This window comes from Pleurodeles waltl, chromosome 11 (assembly GCF_031143425.1).
Source record: "Pleurodeles waltl isolate 20211129_DDA chromosome 11, aPleWal1.hap1.20221129, whole genome shotgun sequence".
In the NCBI taxonomy this organism is placed as follows: domain Eukaryota; kingdom Metazoa; phylum Chordata; class Amphibia; order Caudata; family Salamandridae; genus Pleurodeles; species Pleurodeles waltl.
This window is the reverse complement of record NC_090450.1, coordinates 617450645-617469258: the sequence shown is the minus strand read 5'-3', so window position 1 is coordinate 617469258 and position 18614 is coordinate 617450645. Positions and strand designations below refer to the sequence as shown.

Here is an 18614-nt window from a genome sequence, read left to right as displayed (position 1 = left end):
GTCACTGCATTTCTTTCCTATAAAACAGCTTCAACCACAGAATCACGAGTCGCACTAAGGAATAAAATTAGCCGACACGGCATGAGGAGTTAAATGTGTCGGGTAGCCAATATTTAAATGACTCTCTTAGCATTTCATGTACTTTCAATATTACATTACTTTTTCTCTGCCACACCCGTCCAGTAGATTTTGGAATTTTTATAAATGTAATAGTCCTTGCCGCTTTGGCTGCCAAAGTCAGTTCAAATGATAGGATGCCCTTTTGTGAAGAACTACCCAGTCTCTCCCCTTGCAGTCTTAGGCCAATTGACCATGTTGTAGTACCTCCATTTTAAAAAGTGCTTGTTGCATTTAATGTTATTAAACTTGTCATGCTCATAGGAAAATACAGGTCAGAGTGATGCTGAAGATTTCTGTGAAATGTAGACCTTAGCTCCTCAAATAACGCAGGTTCTCGCTGATAATGCATCTTATCAGGGAGAACAAAGAGCTAAGAGAACAAAGTTTTATCGGAAACAGAATGGATTAATGATCTTCCAAAGACCCAAAAAGTAGAAGGGGTCGCATAAACTCTTGTGGTCTTTGAAGATGTTAACGGTCTACTGAGATCATAAACCTTCCTTAGCCCCATACCGACAGTAACCAAAAGGTTTAAGGTTGCTCAAAAGACAAAATATTCCATTTCAATTTTAAGTTGATATTTGCTCTGTTTCCAGTCACCATTATGGAAGCCAGCCGCAGACACCTTATCAAGCATTACACAGCATACTGCAATCTTTGGCCAGACCAACACCTAATGCTAGTGCACTTTTGTTCAGGTTGAGTTCATGAGTGACAGCCAGCAATTTATACACTTATTCTGGAATTCCAGAGTGCAGAAAGAAAGTTAGATAAAATGCTTTCAGCGATGCTGCTATCATCATTTATGGCCAGAATACACTGATCAACTGATCCAAAATGATAAATTTACATTTGAAAAAGAGTCAAAACACACCAAAACACAGTATTTATTAGGAAAGGCGATATGGGTCTTCCAGTATTGATTAGTCCACTTCTGTAACTTTGCACATTGTTTCAAACCTGTCTTTTGACCAGGTTTCTCCATAGGACCTACAGTCCAGTCTCACACCAAGGGCATTTGGATGTGGTGTATGCCCCATCCAGAGAAATCCAACTACACACTGTTGCTACTGGACACTGAAGGGCTGGGAGATGTAGAGAAGGTATGCTATCTCCTTTTCACTATGACTGCAATGTAAGCAAAGATTTTGTTTTGATCATATCCTATATATTTTTTTTTAATAATGCTCAATGCTGTCACATAGCCAGTTCAGAATATTTGTGCTTTTCTAGTTAGTTTACAACTTTAACGCAAAAACATTTAATATTGAACAATGAAATGTAGAACTCCTCCGAAACGTCATAACGATACAGACCTTGCTAGTGGTTATACCTGTGTCTTTTGGGTGTTGTTTGGCTGCTAGTGGTTATACGTGTGTCTTTTGGGTGTTGTTTTGCGCTCTGCATGCAGCTAGGTGAGTGCTTCAGATTGTGCTGGATAAAGATAGAGGTCACTAAGTAATTGCCGGTTTAATGGCTTAATAGGAATCATTATTTAAGTGGAAGAGCAGGCAATTGTCTAATGTTTCATCAGCAATGAGTTGTATTGTATTGTATTGCATATACATTTATATAGCGCTTACTACCCCGCACAAGACGATGAAGAGCCCTATGGCAGACACCACGCTGCTCCAGAGGGTTAGTGTTTAGTCTACTGTTATTGCTTGTTGCTAGTTATTGGTTTTACTCTTGTGAGGTCAAGCAAAGCATCCCATGCATTCAGTCCAGTTTCTTTGTGGTAGATTGAAGTAATAGGTGTTAGGTGTGCTCATGATTAGTGAAAGGGGGATATGTGAGATCATGCAGCAGTTTAGTGAAGTTAATAGATCAATTAGAGGAGATTAAGTAGTGTTAGGTTGCTGGGGTACCATTTTCAAAAAAAGGAGAAGTTGTGATCGATGAAAAGAGTTGCAGCCGGTTTGCAGAATTACAATAACAGAGATTACTGAAAACATACATGCAACTTTGAGAAGTTTGTGCTCAGAGAAAATAGGCATGTAGAGGCTAGGAATGAAGAAAAGAGCCATTAAAAGGATTAAGGAGAGGTGACCATCAGATGTTTAAGTAAACATCATTTTTTCATGCTGGGTTTTAAGAATATAGAGGGTGATTTTTAACGTAGCATAAATTTGAGAGTGCACGAATGTGGAAATAAGCAGCATTATTTGCAAATGAAGATAGTGCTATGTTAAGAACTTTGAAAGGTGTTAGTGTAAGGCAAAGGTATGTACACACAAGTATTTTAAAACAATTTCTACTGAGATTAAGAATATGACTCCTAAAGTGCAATACTACAGACAGTATTATAGTCTCTGTGGGCAGAAAGTGCCTCTGTAACTGAAATACAGGTGCCAAACTCGCTGCCTCTAACTCCTCACCCTCATGATCTGGACCTCTTTATTAAAAACCATGTTCTGCCTCTGCCGCTCTGCATTCTTCCGCCTCTAATGTGTAAATCACCTTCAAATCAATGTTCGGATCCAACTTGTATGTGTCCAAATGAAGAGCGCCCACAGTTTAGTAATCCGTGACAGAGGCTGTATTGCGAGAGACAGTTGTAGAAGTAGAAAGGATTTCAGCATATTTCGGAATATAGAGCATTCTCCATCTTTGTCAATGGAGTCTACTAATGTATTCCAGAGTTTTGGGTAGAGTACTGCAAGTTCGACCTTGAAGAGTGGAATAATGTGATCATACTTACTGAAATTACAACAGTAATCTTACAAAGGGATAACCTACTACACCCTAAACCCCCAAAACTTTTGTACTCTATTTCAGGGTGATTCCACAAATGAAAATTGGATTTTTGCCCTGGCAGAACTACTGAGCAGCACCTTTGTATATAACAGCATGGGGACAATTGATCAACGGGCGCTGGAGCAGCTACAGTATCCTTTTGTAAAGTTTTTAATGAGAGACAGTAAGAGAGGTTGATTAGAAATAATCAGGAGAGGGTGGAAGTCATTATTTCTACTGGCAACACCATTCTGAAGTTTTTTGTTTATTGCTGCTTAATATTTATTATGCTGACATTATTATGCTGTTCATATAAACAGAAACTTTATTCCACGCTGAAGAAGGCCCTTCTGTCGCAGTAGTCAGAGACACAGGCTTCATTTTCATTCAATTTATTTTGCATGGTATTCTGTTAAATTCAAATAGAGGCAACCTGTATGAGTAAATCAGTGAAATGACAAATTAATCAGGATGGAAAGATACTAGTTTAACAGTCATGATCCCTCTAAGGGCCTCACTACAAGAAGCTCGGAAACTAGAGGTGGAGATAATAAGGCCTGAATTAATGAGCTTGTTTAGTATCTCCACTTGTTTCCTCCATCATACAGTTTCATCCTTGTAATTCAGAATAAGATGCTGGACCTAGCAATAAAGGGCTCCTTAATGCTTTTGAGACCCTATTGCTGAACCTTTTCTGCTTACATTGTCCACCTTTCATCAAGTGGAAAATGTCTACAGAAAACTTTTCATTTTTTCTCGGGTGCATTAACGCAACCAGAAAAACTTGTAATTCATCCAGGAACACTGCTCCGTCTGATTCACAGTCAGGTATTTAAAAGGAACACTTTAGAAGGGAATGGAATGATCTAATCAAACTAAGAACTTGGCACTGTATCTGAGCTAATAGAGTCAAACTTAGAAAGTGGCACTCTATCTGGCTGAATGAGTCAAGGTTGACTCGATCATAAAGACTGTAGCACTGTCTCTGAACAGGCATCTTCAAACTACGGTGGCACTGCTTTTGGACAAATCATTATATTAAGACTGCGCCAGAACTCTATTTTTTGCTACCATGAAATTATTTTGAGTTTGGGCAGGGCTTAAAATTCTGAAAAATTAAGGGGAAGCTCTTAAGTGGGGAGTAGAATCCACAGGCTGAATTTCCTCTGCCACAAGGATAGATTTGGGTACGAAGTTCAACTGATGGATTATACTCCATATTCAGAGTTTACTCCAGAAAAGGGAGCGTTTTAGGTTCCTTCAACATGTAAGTGAGGCCCTAACTCCATTGCTTCGTGCCACAAGTGACTGGGTATCTGAAGTGACTTGCTCAAACGACTAGGTAGTTGATATGTGCCGATGCAATGAAATAAGAATGTGGGATGACCTTTGCTCAACACCATCCAGCTCAGGCTGTTGCTAAGTAGCCAAACTAAGGGTGAACATCTGTCTGAAATGGGGCAAGGTAAAAGTGACAATGTCTTTTGCATGACATCATTAAGGTTCGTTTATGGAGGTTATGTAGATCTGCCTTTTTCAAAGTATGACTCTGACTGTGTTAGTCAACTGACTTGTTTCTGTACTCATATCATCTACGTAAGACTGTAACCGTATTTATGGGCTGACATTTTGAAAATAAAAATGTGGCATTGTTAATGCCCTCACATCTTCAACTATAGCCATGTTTTTGCACCAACTCCTGCAAGTAAGACTGTGGAGTTGTTTTGCACCAACGTCTTCACAATAAGAATGTAACAATGTTTAAATGCTGACATATTCAATGAAAGATTATGGTAGTCTATGGCATAAGTCTGTGGCTGTGTTTTATGCAATAAAATCAGGCCTATGCAGTGTCTCTGAAATAACAGTTCCTATATTGCTAATTCTGTGGAAACAATTGTGGATAGACATTATAAAAAAAAATTGTGCGTTCATTTTAAACTGAATGCCTGCTGCCACATCTGTCTGCTCTTGAATAGGACTGGCAGATTTCAAAAGTGTGGCCTGCATATTACCTTCATGTGAGGAATTGGGATACTGGTTGACTGAGGTGTGAGGCCTGTCAAGCAGTAACCACAGTCCTTGTCAGGGTAAGGCACAAGCAAAACTCACATTAATCTGTGCTCAACCCCTTGGTAGCTTGGCACAGAGCATTCAGGCACTGTGCAATGTGTAATGTATTTGTGCAATACTTTGAACAGTAGAACTGTGAAAATATCACACAAAAGGGATCTCACACCAAGTTACAAAATACAGCAAAACTTAAGAAACAAAACAAGACCAAAACAACAAAAATCCAGTCAGTAGAACCAGAGATATTAATTTTTAAATACTTTTGTAAAAATAAAGCCAAAAAGCACAAAGCACCAACTTGGGATGTCTGGTCACGCTGAACCAGGTCAAAGTCACACTTTCAGGCCGACTGCAATGGAGCGCAGGTCAGGTGATATATGGTAACCAGAGTAGGCCCACTGAGGTTTACCTTCTCAAGTCCATGACAAGAGTCTGATTCACATTGTAGAGGGCCATGAGGAGCAGGGAGAGCATCACAGGAGGCAGTTGGTGTAGCACAAGTGCCAGCCAGCTTCACTTGTGGGTGTAGCTGGAGCTTCACACTGGCAGTCCCCACGAGCGGTCAATGCTGCGGGGCAAAGAGTCAGGCTGACAGAGCTTTGCACTGGATCACTCGTCTGGTGACAAATGGGCATGTTTGCTGTCGCAAAGGGCCCATAACTTGGATTTCGGGTCACAGGGCCAGACCAAGGACCAGGATCTGAGGGGCACCACTTGGGGGTCAGGAACTCACTACATCTGGGTCTAGGGGCTGCTGCAGGATGTTGGGAAGCCTGTTATGTCCCTCTGGCTCAGATCAGGAGGCCAACCGACTAGCCCTTGGATCCACTCTGGGATCCTGGGTTCAAGGGTGAAGTTGTAGGCCCAGTCTCCTGTCACCTAGGCAAGAGGGCAGCAGGGTAGCGCAGCAGTGCATCAGTTTCTTTAGAGCAGCAGTCCAGCAGAGTGGCAGTCCTTGTAGCGGCACAGCAGTCCTTCTTCCTGGCACAGTATACACAGGTCCAGAAGTTTACTGAGGTCCAGGTGTGCCTTTAAAGTGGGGGAAGCTTCTAAAGGCATGCCTTTGAAGTGCACAGGTGGCGTGCCTTCCTCACCCTGGCTTCAGACTAACTACAGGGGTTATGCAGCCCTTTGAGTGGAGACAGGACACAGCCTATGCATTTAAAGTAGGGTTGGGCCCAGCTCCTCCCTCCCATCCTGCCCGTGATGGCCGATCCAGTCACGTATAAGCTCCCCATTGTGTGAGACTGTCTAGGAGGAATACACAAAGCCCACCTGTCAACTACACTGAGTCATGTGACCAAAGCCAGGTGTAAGTGTTAGGCCTAACTCCTCCCTTCCATCCTTCTAGTGATGGCCCATATACTCCCATCTAAGCTTCCAATTGTGTGTGGCTGTCTAGGAGGAAGACACAAAGCCTAACTGTAAACTACACCTAGTCATGTGCCCCAGAAACAGGCTGCTAAGGCAAGAACATATCAACTTTTTACAACTGGAATTTCCAAAATTGTAATGTATCTACTTCACCATGTTAGGAATGTAAATTCCATTTCAAGAACCCAACCCTGAACTGGTTACCTGTTTCAATGGAAATTACACTTATAAAATGTAATAAGGTAACTCAATGTTTTCCTATGGGAGAGATAGATGTTGCAGTAGTGAAAATCAAATGTAAGAGATTTTCACAACCAGAACATATAAAAGTTAAAAGTACATATCCCACTTATTGAATACACTGCATCCTGCCCTTGGGGATGCTCAGGATCTACCTTAGAGGTAACTTATATGTATTAAAAAGAAAGGTTTGGGCCTGGCAAAAAGTGTATTGTGCCAGGTGGAAGTGGCAGGTTTAAATTGCACACACACAGACTACAATGACATACCTGAGACATGTTTAAAGGGCTACTTGAGTGGGTGGCACAGTCAGTGCTGCACGCCCACTAGTAGCATTTAATTTACAGGACCTAGGCACAGGTTGTGCCACCTTACTAGGGACTTAAAAGTCAATTAAATATGCCAGTCTAAGCCAATTCTACCATGTTTTAAGTCAAGAGCACAAGCACTGTACCACTGGTTAGGAGTGGTAAAGTGTGTAGAGACACAAAAGCCAACATAAACATGTTCAGAAAACAGGAAGGTGAAGGCAAAAAGTGTGGGGATGACTCTGGAGAAAGGGTCAACTCCAACACTCCAGACAGATTTCAACCATGAGCACACAGCTCGTTAAGCTTTATTACCTGCCCCTCTGAATTCAGATTTGACACTTTATCTTTTTTATTCAGATCCTTGTCAAATTCCATACATTTTAAAGTAAACATTGGGCACTACCTCAATGTTCTACCAAAATACCAACTGTTTTTACACTCATCTCTACCTACATTTACTTCACAGTATTGGTTTCCAACATATCGTCAAGGTAAGTAGTTGAGGAGTGAAGTACAGTAAATCTATACTTTCCTGTGTATGCTTAGCTTGATGATTTGTTAGTGGTCAGTAATCTGGAGTTGGCGTAAGTGCAGGATGATATTATTTATCTCAGTATTTTGACATACAACACACCGGGTCTTTATGGAGCTAGCACACGAATCTCTTAAGTATAACTGCTAGTGCCATATTGTTTCCTTCCAGTACTGCATAAGAAAATGTGCTGATTTCAGCTTCATCACACCATTGCTCCACATTGTGTGCTGATTTTCAGACTGCAAGAACAGGACAAATATTCATATTCACTTTGTCACCATTTAAATTCCAGAAATTGCTCAGTTTCAAAAAACAAGATGCCATAAATGGATTTGAGCCTTAGACTCTTCTTCCTCACTGTTCGCTTTTTCTTAACATTGATCTTCAGCTATGCAACAGAGCTGTCAAAGCATATAAAAATGAAATCATCCCAGGGCAGTAACTCTGAAAATACAGTAGATGACTTCTTCCCCACCTTTATCTGGACAGTGCGAGACTTCACTCTGGACTTAGAATTAGGAGGTCGACAGATCTCAGCAGACGATTACCTAGAAAATGCACTGCAACCAATCAAAGGTATGTCAAAATAAGTGTCCACTTGTACAGCACATGCTGAGTTGTGATTAGTGGAAGAACCTCAATGTGATCTTTGTACCATCCCTGTATCCCCTATGCCTTCTACATTCTCAGGGTCAGTGCAGAGACGGGTGAAATATAATGGCTAGCAGTTGGTCATTTTTATAAGTTTTACAAGGGTCCTTTTGCAGGACAGAAATGCTACAGTGCAATGTTTACCTACACATACATTACCTCCTAAGCAAGGTCAATGATAACCAGCTGTTTACATCTAGCCTCAGTACATCTATGCAGCCTGTCACTCATTGGAACATTGGCCTGTGCTGGAGTATCTAAAGTCAGTTACCATGGCCCTAAACATACTATCTGGTATAATGGGTATGGACCGTTCTAGCACTGCTCCCTTGTAAGCAGAGTAAGACTGCTCTTCTGTGGTCTTTACTCTCACTGGTGGACCTCATCAGGTTATCTAAATGTTCACCTGTGCAAATTGCACAAATGTCCCTAGGTATCTCAGACACCAAAATAAAATTCACCATTGTATACCAAAAATGGTATAGGAATAACAAATTTAATATGTTGCATAAGTGGATCCTACTATTTTTTCAGGTGTGGAATTACTATTGTTTTGATGCACAGGTCATATTTGTGAGGGTCAAGAACAATTTCCATGGTTACTTTGTCCACCAGACAAGTAGTCCCAACCCATTGAAGCACAACCACTTTGGCTTGCACTTTGCAGTACCATAGTGTGGATGTGTGAAAGGCGACTATCTGCCACTAAGGCAAGCTTAGTTTCCAGATGTATAAGTTGCTCAAAAATGTATATATGATTCATAAATACAAATTCCTTATTTTCGATGTGAGTATTTTAAGTAAATGGAGTGAGCTATGAGCTCAGGTTGCAATATTGATAGTGGTTCAAGTACATGTGTACAAAATGTAACAATTCAAGACTACTGATAATGTTTCCAGAATGATCCCTGATTGTATGCGCATATGTGATAAAGCTGAAAGCAAAAACGGTGATTGTTTCGTGTCCAAAAATCAAATTTACACAAAAAATGCAACTTGAAAAAAAACATTTTGCTAAACGGTTGTGCAACAATTGACATATCATTTGATAAAACATGTTTGTTGAATGCTATTTTTATTTAAAAAAAAAAGATTATTACTGGACACTCGGAGTTAAGCCATTATAGGCAGCATTATGGGCAGCATGAAAATAAATTAGAATTCATACTCACTAAGTGCACCCACAGATTTATATCCTTGAATTCGGAAAGATTTACGATTTTCAGAAATTCATACGAGTTTACAGCAGTAGATCTGTAGCAAATGTTTGTGAATTCCATTTCTGAACTAGCAAATATACATGTCTGTTTCCAGCAACGATAATCTGCTAAGCGACTCCAAATTTATTTCCCCTACAAACCTTTTTCCTCCATCCTGCAAAAATATTTATCTCTTGCCTTTGTCAGAAATACGTTTTAGGTTGAGCGTAGCAGCACGCGAGTGCTTCTTTTCCGACGTATTGGTATGTATCTGGGCTTTTAACCACGACCGCTGCACGCCCATCACTATCACTTGTTCATGGGCTTGCCTTTCAAAAATCCTTTGTTTTCGTTGGTAACTGCTTTACGTTTGTCCTTCCTTAGGCGGTTTTATTACCGCCTTCGCCATTGACCCTGTTACATGGATAATTGCTCTTTTGCCGATAACTTTGACTGCAAGCGAACATCTTTTTCCTTTTCTCCCTCTCTTCGCGTTCATGGCTGCACTTTGAATTGGCTCGCTTTTGTCGACTATTTTACTTTTTATTTTCAGTTTGTGTGGCAAGAAAAGTCCAGTTACAAATTTACAACTCGAATAGATGTAACTCGAGCAAACGCGAGACCCATTACATTGCAAATGCTTGTTTAAACTTTTCCAGTGTGTGAATAGACTGAAGAGGAGTTGGTAAATACCTTTCAACAGGTGCGTTTGCTTGTGTTGGAATGCCTTGTGAGATCATTACAGACTCACAAGACATTCCAACTCTGGAACTATGGCTACATGCATACATTCAGCCTCTTTATGTAAATTTGAGGAAATGTAGCAAAATAAGAGCATTGCTAAAATCCAAATCCTAATTTTATATGAACTTTTGTATAATTAAAGAGGCTGTTACCAGAGCTCTGATGTAATGAGAACACTTCCATAGTTTGTCACCTCGCTGCCTGACATCAAAATGGACAAGAGGATTTTTAAATAATGTAAGTAGATTTCGGAAGCATCCTGTCCCTTGGATAAGTAGATATATAATAAAATTCCACACCCAGGTGCCTTGAAAATGTTACTCTCAGAAAGAGGTTTGATTCCAAAGAGGTCCTATTCTTAAGTGTCTAATTTCATTGTTGGAGCAAGGGGAATTTTGTCTTTGTTTTTCAATCAATTCCAGTGTTCCAGCCAGTTGCCTTTCATCTACAGTAACTCTGACAAATACATCTCTGCTAGAGTGCAACCTTCTACTGGGGGGGGGTGCTGTATTTAGCTCTTTTTCACAATGATACATTTGTAAATGGGAAAAACCTTCACAAGGTGCAGATTTCAACACACAGTGTGGCGTAATGGGATTGGCAGCTTGAATAAGACATATTGGGCCAGATGTATCAAACACTTTTGCATTCTCAAATGGTGTGAATCACAAAATTTGACTATTTGAGAATGCAAAAATGTCTTTCAAGATTTATGAAAGGCATTTGCAATGCAATTTCAAGGAATCGCTAAAATAGCGATTCCCTGAAATTGTGACTCCATTTAGAGAATCGCAAATTGCGATTCTCTAAATAGGAAATCGCAAATAGCGAATTCCTATTTGCGATTTCCAAAGTACATGTATCAAGCATTTCCAAAATGCGAATTGGGCATTTAGGAAATGCAATTACCACTAAATCTAACTTGGTGTTAAGCATGTGCAATTTTTTAAAATGCATTATAAATGCATGCTTTAAAATGACATGTAGTGCACACATGCCTCTACAGCATGCGGGTGCTTCACATGTCCGCAAATATTTTTTTGGGCTGCATCAAAGGGGGCCTTAGGCCCACAGCACCCTGGGGTTTGCATTACCTGATTTGCAAATTCCTATCTGGAATATGCAAATTAGGTAATGCAAAACCATTCGCACCTATGGACCTACGGGTCTATAGGGATGAATGGAGTCCTATTCCCTAATTGCGATTCGGTAATAGGGATTGCAAATTTTAAGAAATCAATATTACCGACTCTCAATTTTCATACATCCCATTTTGCATTTCTTAAATAGCGATTTCTTAAAATTTGCTATTTAAGAAATGCAAACTGGGAGCTTTGTTACATCTGGCCCGTAGGCTGGTCCCCATGGACATAGTATGTTGAGTGTACTTGTAAAACACACATTTCACCTGGAAAGTGATACTGTCATTGATGAGAAGTGGGGTTTCTCCCCTGTCTGGGTCCTGTGTGCCACAATTTAAGTTTATTTATGAATTATAGGGCTGAGCTGGTGGCCCTAATGTGAAGAGGGAGTACGTTTCAGCCTTTAGGAGCCAGGTATGAGAATGTGCGGCCACCAGCTCTTCGGATGAGGGGGACAGTGGCTAGCAGGTGTTTTGCTGAGCAGGGGTGTCTGGTGGTGGGTGTGGAAGCTTATATGTTTTTTCAGGTAGATGAAACCTAAAAAGTGTAGTGCGTTAGATGTGGGTGAGTAATGTGAGCTGTGCACGTTTGTGCATGGGGATCCACTGTTGGTCTCTGTGGTGGGAGGAGATGTGAGTGCATTAAGGGAAGTTGAGTGTGAGCCTGGTTTCTGTATTCTGAATGATATGCAGCTGCTTGGTGAGCTGGGTGGAGATTCTGATTTAGAGTGTGCTGCCATAGTCCAGCTTGCTGGTGATGAGTTCTTTGGTTGATTGTTCGGTAGGTGTCGAGGGGAAGCCACCTTTAGGTTTTCCAGAGGGTCTTGAGCATGTGGAAGTAGGAAGAGGGGACTCAGCACTGAGCAACTAATAATAGGTTTTCTCGACCACCATTCCCAGATTTTCCTGACTTGCCTGGATGACTTTGGAGTGGATCTACGTTTGGGCGGCCAAAAGGCTGAGGACTATAGAGATGAGTCTCTTCCGAAGAGTACTACCTCCTTGTTGTCTGAGTTGAGATTGAGGCAGTTGGATTTCATACAGAGGGTGACTTCTCAAATGCACTCGATGAACTGTGCATGAATGTTGTAGTTTTCTGGGAAAGGGAGAGGATGAGTTTTATGTTGTCGGTGTATGAGAATATGTTGATTCCAAAGTTTTATAAGATGTTGGCAAGTGGTGTCATGTAGATATTGAAAAAGCGTGGGGTTGAGTGATGATCCCAGGTGTCGCCACAGATCAATTTGAGATCGCAAGTGTAGGGATGGAGGCTGACTTTCTGCATGTGTCTTGTGAGGAAGGATGAGGATCAGCTAGGAGGCCATACTGAAAGCCACAGAGAGAACAGCAAGATGTAGATAGCACACTAGTGAGGCTGTGTCACGGAGGACAAGACTATGCAATCACCGTACTGTCATAATGATCCTGAATAGCCCTGAGCAGTCAGACATTAATTACAGCCCTGTGGACTCAATGAAGCTTACTGACTGATGTGAAGAACATCAAATGTGGAGGAAGAAGATGGTGCTCTGATGAGTCAAATGTGGATTGACTCTCAGGTTCAGATCCTGGCCACTGAGCTTCACCTTTTGCCTAATTCAGGCACGGCATGTGCAGAAAGCACGCTGGACCCATTGCCATATTTCAGGGTATAGTATTCTTGTGTCCAAGACTGTGATGCAGCTATCCTGCCACTTTGCTGACCTGTGGACTCACCTGTCTGGTAAATGCTGCCCTTTTGAGTCTTTTATCCATCATGGTCGTACCAGGCCTATGCATTCTTGCTGAGCAGGAGGCTCTGTCATAGTTTGACTCTTGCTCTAGACAAGACTGCTGGTTTAAGTATGACAGTGCTTATGTTTGTAGGCAACTATGCCAGTCCTACAAGTCGCAACTGTCGTCCCAACCACCCGGCTCACAAGCAGCACCTCACCAAAAACCCAACCAGCAAAAGGTGATTTGTGGCAGCCTTTACACATGGACTCAAGAGTGCGACATCTCAGGGAGTGTTATGGTTAAACGGAGATTACCCCTTTCACACATGAACAACATGTCTCAATTAAACACAGGCAATAAAGGAGATGCAGTAAAGTTTTCAATAGGTTTTATTAACAAAACTGCAACCTACAATCAGTTTTATGGGCTGCAATGATAAGGTTAATGAATAATGCAAAAAAACTGAATTGTGAACATGAGAGTCATGAATACAAAGACCCTCACCATCTTGCAAAGACATAAAATGACATGAGATATGAAATATGTCCTAATACCCTAGCATGATGAACCTAATCTCTAACCTAAAAGAAAGCTAGGTGTGTTACACCTAATCTGCCAATGCCACGTCCATGGGAAGAGCCCCCCAACCCTCGTTACCTTGGAATGAGGTCTCTAGCTCAGACTTTGTAGGGACACGAAGACTGGGTCAGCGTCAAGGTGACGTGCAGCATGGATAGCGTCGATGGCATCTTGTAGGAATCCCTCTGACTATCTATCTACATGAGATGCATTTATTCATTTCTGCTTGGACCCCTGACATAGGTCTTTTCCCAAACAATAGATAACAAGATATGCTTGGGGCAGCAATTACATAAACAATTCTCCGAAAGCCCAAAGTGGGAAAGTACCTAATGTGAATACTTACATCTTAACTATCTACTGGCGCTGATAGTGACGCCTTAGCAGAGTGGAGCTGATAGCAGGAAACTAAAACATTGTCCTAACTAAAAACAATGCAGCCATCTTGGAAAGATATAATTAAATAATTGTGCTAAAACAGAGTAAGCTAAGTAGGGTAAAAGTCACTAGGTGACGGGGCACAGGTCTACAAGCCAAAAGGTTAAGCTAACTCCTGCTTCCCATTAAATAGATTGGATTGACTACACCCTCCCCATTGCCGGGACAAGTATGACGGCATAGGATGATGCCATTAAAGACTAATGAACCCAAGCTAAAATGCTCTGGACTAAAAGAAAGCTAAAATCATTCAAAACTAGCTAAAAAGTGATACTTAAAAACATGTTAAAAGACAGCTAAAAACATACAAAGCGACACAAAGGCAACCATGATAAGCACAGCAGGTCAAAGAAAGGGCAATTAATGCAAATTTTGAACTTGGGCCCATATTTATACTTTGTTTTGTGCTGCATTTGCATCATTTTTTGAGGCAAAACCGGCACAAACTAAGTTTGCGCCACTTATGCATCAAAAAACGACGCAAATGCAGCGCAAAAAAGTATAAATATGCCCCTTGGTGAGATAAGCCAATCATCAAATCTTTTTAACAGTAGTCATGATCTTGAAGAGCATCTTTGAAGCCACTGAATGGAAAGCAACTCAGAAAAAAGGCCACTTCATCAGATGTTAGATCGATGACAGGAAGGACAGATGGATCCACGGAGCAGTAGTGCGTGGCACTCTCTTGTGGATGTCCACCTGCAGAAGTGGCACTCTCCACAGCGCTGAAAGAGCCAGATCGTTCACCAAGGGCGGCTCATGAGTTGCCTCGCGAAGCAGCCTTAGTCTCAAGGTGCACGACCGTGAATGAACCCTCATCGGGGACATCAACAGTTCTTGGTCCATAGGACGCACTGGTGGAACAGCAAGACACACTGTAGGCAAATGTTTGAAGAAACACCACACACAGCAAAAGATGGGCTTCACACACCATAGGACTGGTCAGAATGACAATGACCAATCATGCTCCAATTCTTCCAGCAACGGAGCATTAAAAAACTGAACCATGCGTTCACGGCACAGGTGAGCTGGTGGAAGTGGCTCCATCACTCTACTTACTGGAAAGGCACAACCACTGCGAATTAGAAGCAATAGCAATAGTGTTCTGCCTATTAACGTCAAAGTTAAAGGAAAGACGCCAAACACACTTGAAAAGAGTGAATGGATGGCTGAAGGAATGACTCTGAAGACAGTCTGGAAGAGGGACACAAATCCAGACCCAACAGCCTTAAAGAAGTGGACAATCCTTGTAGTGCTCGAAGCATTGAAAATTCTGGATACCAGCTCTCCAAAGTGCTTGGGGAAGTTAGTATTTAATAGGCATTGTATCTCGGCTGATGATCTTGCAATCTGGAGCGCATACGTCTCTCTAGCCGATGTGAATGCAACTAGTTTTTGGAACAGTAGTGCCTTTAGTCTGCTCGGTTTGTCATAATTTACATTAGCACTATCAATGTGAGGCTACATTTCGGATACTCCTATCTCTCGTGTGTGTGGGGGGGGGAAAACATGTCCGGGTCACGTAACCATCTTAGAGGTTGAAATTGCATAAGCAATTCCTGGTCACATACCGCAACACCTTTGGTCGCTCAGCATCACATAACTTTGAACTTTGAACATTTGAAAGTACATGAAATGCTGGTCGAATCAAAGGGACGGGAGTACCCTTCAGAAATCAGGCCAAGTGTGCGACCCCTGCATTGCAATGACCATGAAGGGACACCTGTTTGCGATCATTGAATGACTAACAGTAGTCCCGCATTCGCTTCTGCTGAGAAAGACCTCTGTCTCACCGTTCAACCACTTGTATCCAAAGGTCAACTCCCACTCTTCTTTAATATAGCTATCGCCTAACTGCTCGTATCTGCCCACAGCAAGATGTTTCAGGCATTTCAAAAAACGAAAAGTGGAAATGTGCATATATATAATGCCATATAGGAGCCATACTGTCTAAGGACTGTCTGCAACTTTGAAAGGCAACTTCTCTAACTTTTCTATGTTAAGCATGGTGAAATTCGCTTCCCTTTTAGCCATTGTCTGCTGTTCCTTGGATAAATTAAAAGCAGCAAACAAGTCACTACCATAAATATACTTCCACGGAACGTGGCCATTTTTCAAAGTCTGTAATGTCCAACCTAACTGCATGATGGAACGCAGCTGACTTTGTCCATGGTATAAAAGGGACATGTCATTCTGAATGACGTCAATCGCAAATGACACTATATTATTAAGGGGATAAATCCTATTGGACAGAGTGTTCATGCCGTTGTCAACAACCGCTAAAGCCTCTTCTAAATGTTCTTTGTCTATCTGCCTTAAACGTGCAGAAGCTTCTATCTGGGAAAGCTTCCAGATCTCATTATACATGGCATAGATTAATATTTTAGGGTGTGGCTTTCTAGGGCCTAACAAGAAGTCCTGCAAGTCTATATCTTCAGAAAGAATGTTAAGATGTTCCTTAACTGCGGCTAACGTGTTAGTCTGTAACCAAAGCGAGGGTCTGGCCAGCTAATCTTGAAACCCCTGAGGAATTCACAAAACGTGCCTGACACCCATTTGTGTCCATTGGCCATAGTAACCACCTGCCGGGACTGGAAAGTGAAGAGTTATAGGTACCAGCCTGAACCTTTACATCTACTTCTTCCTCAGTGACATTCAGGAAGGATTGCCAGTTATTAAATTTTGCTGGTGTGGTGATACTGGGCACATTTCTTTCTTTCATTTTCACTAACCCCAGACAGGATGTCTGTTGAATTGTATAATTTAAAAAGATAATTTGCACAGGAATAAGTCACACTCTAAATAAAGCTTCCCTACTCTGTATTTGCCAATCTTTTGTTCCCCATACACTCTTTAAATCAGTGATACTCAAAGTACAGCCCTGGGGCTGCATGCGGCCCTTTTGACCTTTACATGCGGCCCCCCAGGGCAGCAGTAGCCCTAGGCTGCTGTTGTTTACTAAACTAAACAGGCAAAACTTTATTTAAACATTATTGAAGATAAAAAAGGAAGTAAGGAATGTGTCCTGAACCGCTTAACTGCAGGAACACTTTCATTTTTTAAGAAATTTTGCAGCAAATGTCTGCAACTATGATAAGGGTTCTTAAAAATTAAAAAAGTGTTTTTCATTTGCACGCAGGACTATTTCATCTTACTACTTCAGATTATATCAGTGCATGGAGAAGTATTTTTGTTTTTTTAGAACAATAGATTTCAAATATAAATTCAGAAACATTCATTCATACCCCCATCTTGATAACAATGCCACTAATGAATTAAGTCAGTTATCTGCACTCTTTGATTGGCCTGATTTGCTATTATACCTGAACAACTTCATAGTTTAATAAATAAAATACAGGAGAAGGGTTCGCACAGCACACATACTGAAGTAATGCATTGTGAGGTCCTCTTACATACAATAATGAAGAAAATGAAGGTAATGTGAAATAAAACAATTGCCTAGGATCACACAATTTGGTAAAGTGGGGAAGCTGGGATTAAAGCCAGGTTTTCTGGTTTCACATTGAGTGATTCAGCCACTAGATCTATATGCTTTGCTGCCCTCTAAACCCCCCATAACACCACAACCCCTCCTCATCCAGAGGCCCCTCCTCCCTTTGATCGTCACGCTGCTAGCATCAGTGCGGCCCTCGGTCACACCACAGACCAAACTTTGTGGTCCCTGGGAAAACGTTTGTGAGTACCCATACTTTAAATCAATAGTGTTCTTCCAGTATTCGTAATCTTCAACTGCAAAAAGGGAAACAAAGGAATCTGAATAAATCAGTTTTGTGTCAGTCAGCAAAAGTTTCTGAATTTTTGAAGCAGGTAACTTCAAATAATATGACTCCGGATTTTTTGTGTCATGCCCAGACAAATGAGTGAAATTATCCGAATAATGTTTTGGGCTCCTGACAGGTGGCGTAGAACGGGTGTTCCCACTGTGTATAGTTAAATATTAATAGATGTCTAGTTGCCCAGTGCAGGTAGTAATGTCCCCAGCTGTTATAGCAGAACATTTTCCCATAATTCTTTGTATTGGTGTACACTTTCAAATACTGAATAGTCCTTCATTTCAGTTAACATTGTATCAACTGTCTGGACATCCCAATCATCTGATACAACACCAGGTGTAATTACATCAGTCATAGATATTTTGAAAACATATGGAACTTGAATGACCTCAGTAGGCCCGTACATATGAAATGGAACTCTATCCCACACAATCCCATCAGGAATTGGTACAGCTGAAATGTTCACAAGGGACAAGTCTCTTCGGACCTTATGTGAGGAAAGATAGGGAGTTAAGACTTCATCCACAGGCTCAACAGAGGAGAGTCCAGCAAGGTAATGAACATTTATAAGCGAGAAGAAAACAGTCATGAAACCAATCCATAGGAAAAATGCAAGCAATGTCAGCAATAACCACAGATAGTATCATGGATACATTGAACAGTTATTTTTAAGCCATAGATACAGCTTACATGTCTTTGAAACAGTGTTAATAGCAGGTGCGGATGAAGTAGAAGAAAAGTCATCAATGTTGATGAAGTAACCAGAAGCAGTCTCTGCAAAACATAGGAGCATGTGCATTACCGGTGGATGGATCCACTTTGCTTGGAGGTTCACAGTAGACGATGTCATCAGTTTGTGTTGTGTTGAAATAGAAAACAGCCACACCTTGGACAGGTGATGTTGTTGAAGTGGTAACTGGAATCAGAAAGAGCTAATTTTCCGCCCTCCCCATGGTCGAGGAG

At 41.3% G+C, this 18614-nt stretch overlaps 1 protein-coding gene across 3 annotated transcripts in view; it reads left to right on the top strand.

The window, feature by feature from the left end:
- The window catches only part of LOC138265931 (guanylate-binding protein 1-like), a 164262-nt gene that overhangs the window by 70779 nt on the left and 74869 nt on the right, over nucleotides 1–18614 (top strand). Inside the window, exons 4-6 of one of the 3 annotated variants that reach the window (XM_069214128.1) lie at nucleotides 1108–1223; nucleotides 2899–3008; nucleotides 7778–7965. In XM_069214128.1, coding sequence (XP_069070229.1) covers nucleotides 1108–1223; nucleotides 2899–3008; nucleotides 7778–7965 — 414 coding nt within the window. Of the gene's footprint in view, nucleotides 1–1095; nucleotides 1224–2898; nucleotides 3009–7777; nucleotides 7966–18614 lie in introns of all 3 variants that reach the window. The other 2 variants (XM_069214127.1, XM_069214129.1) reach the window with 2 other exon arrangements.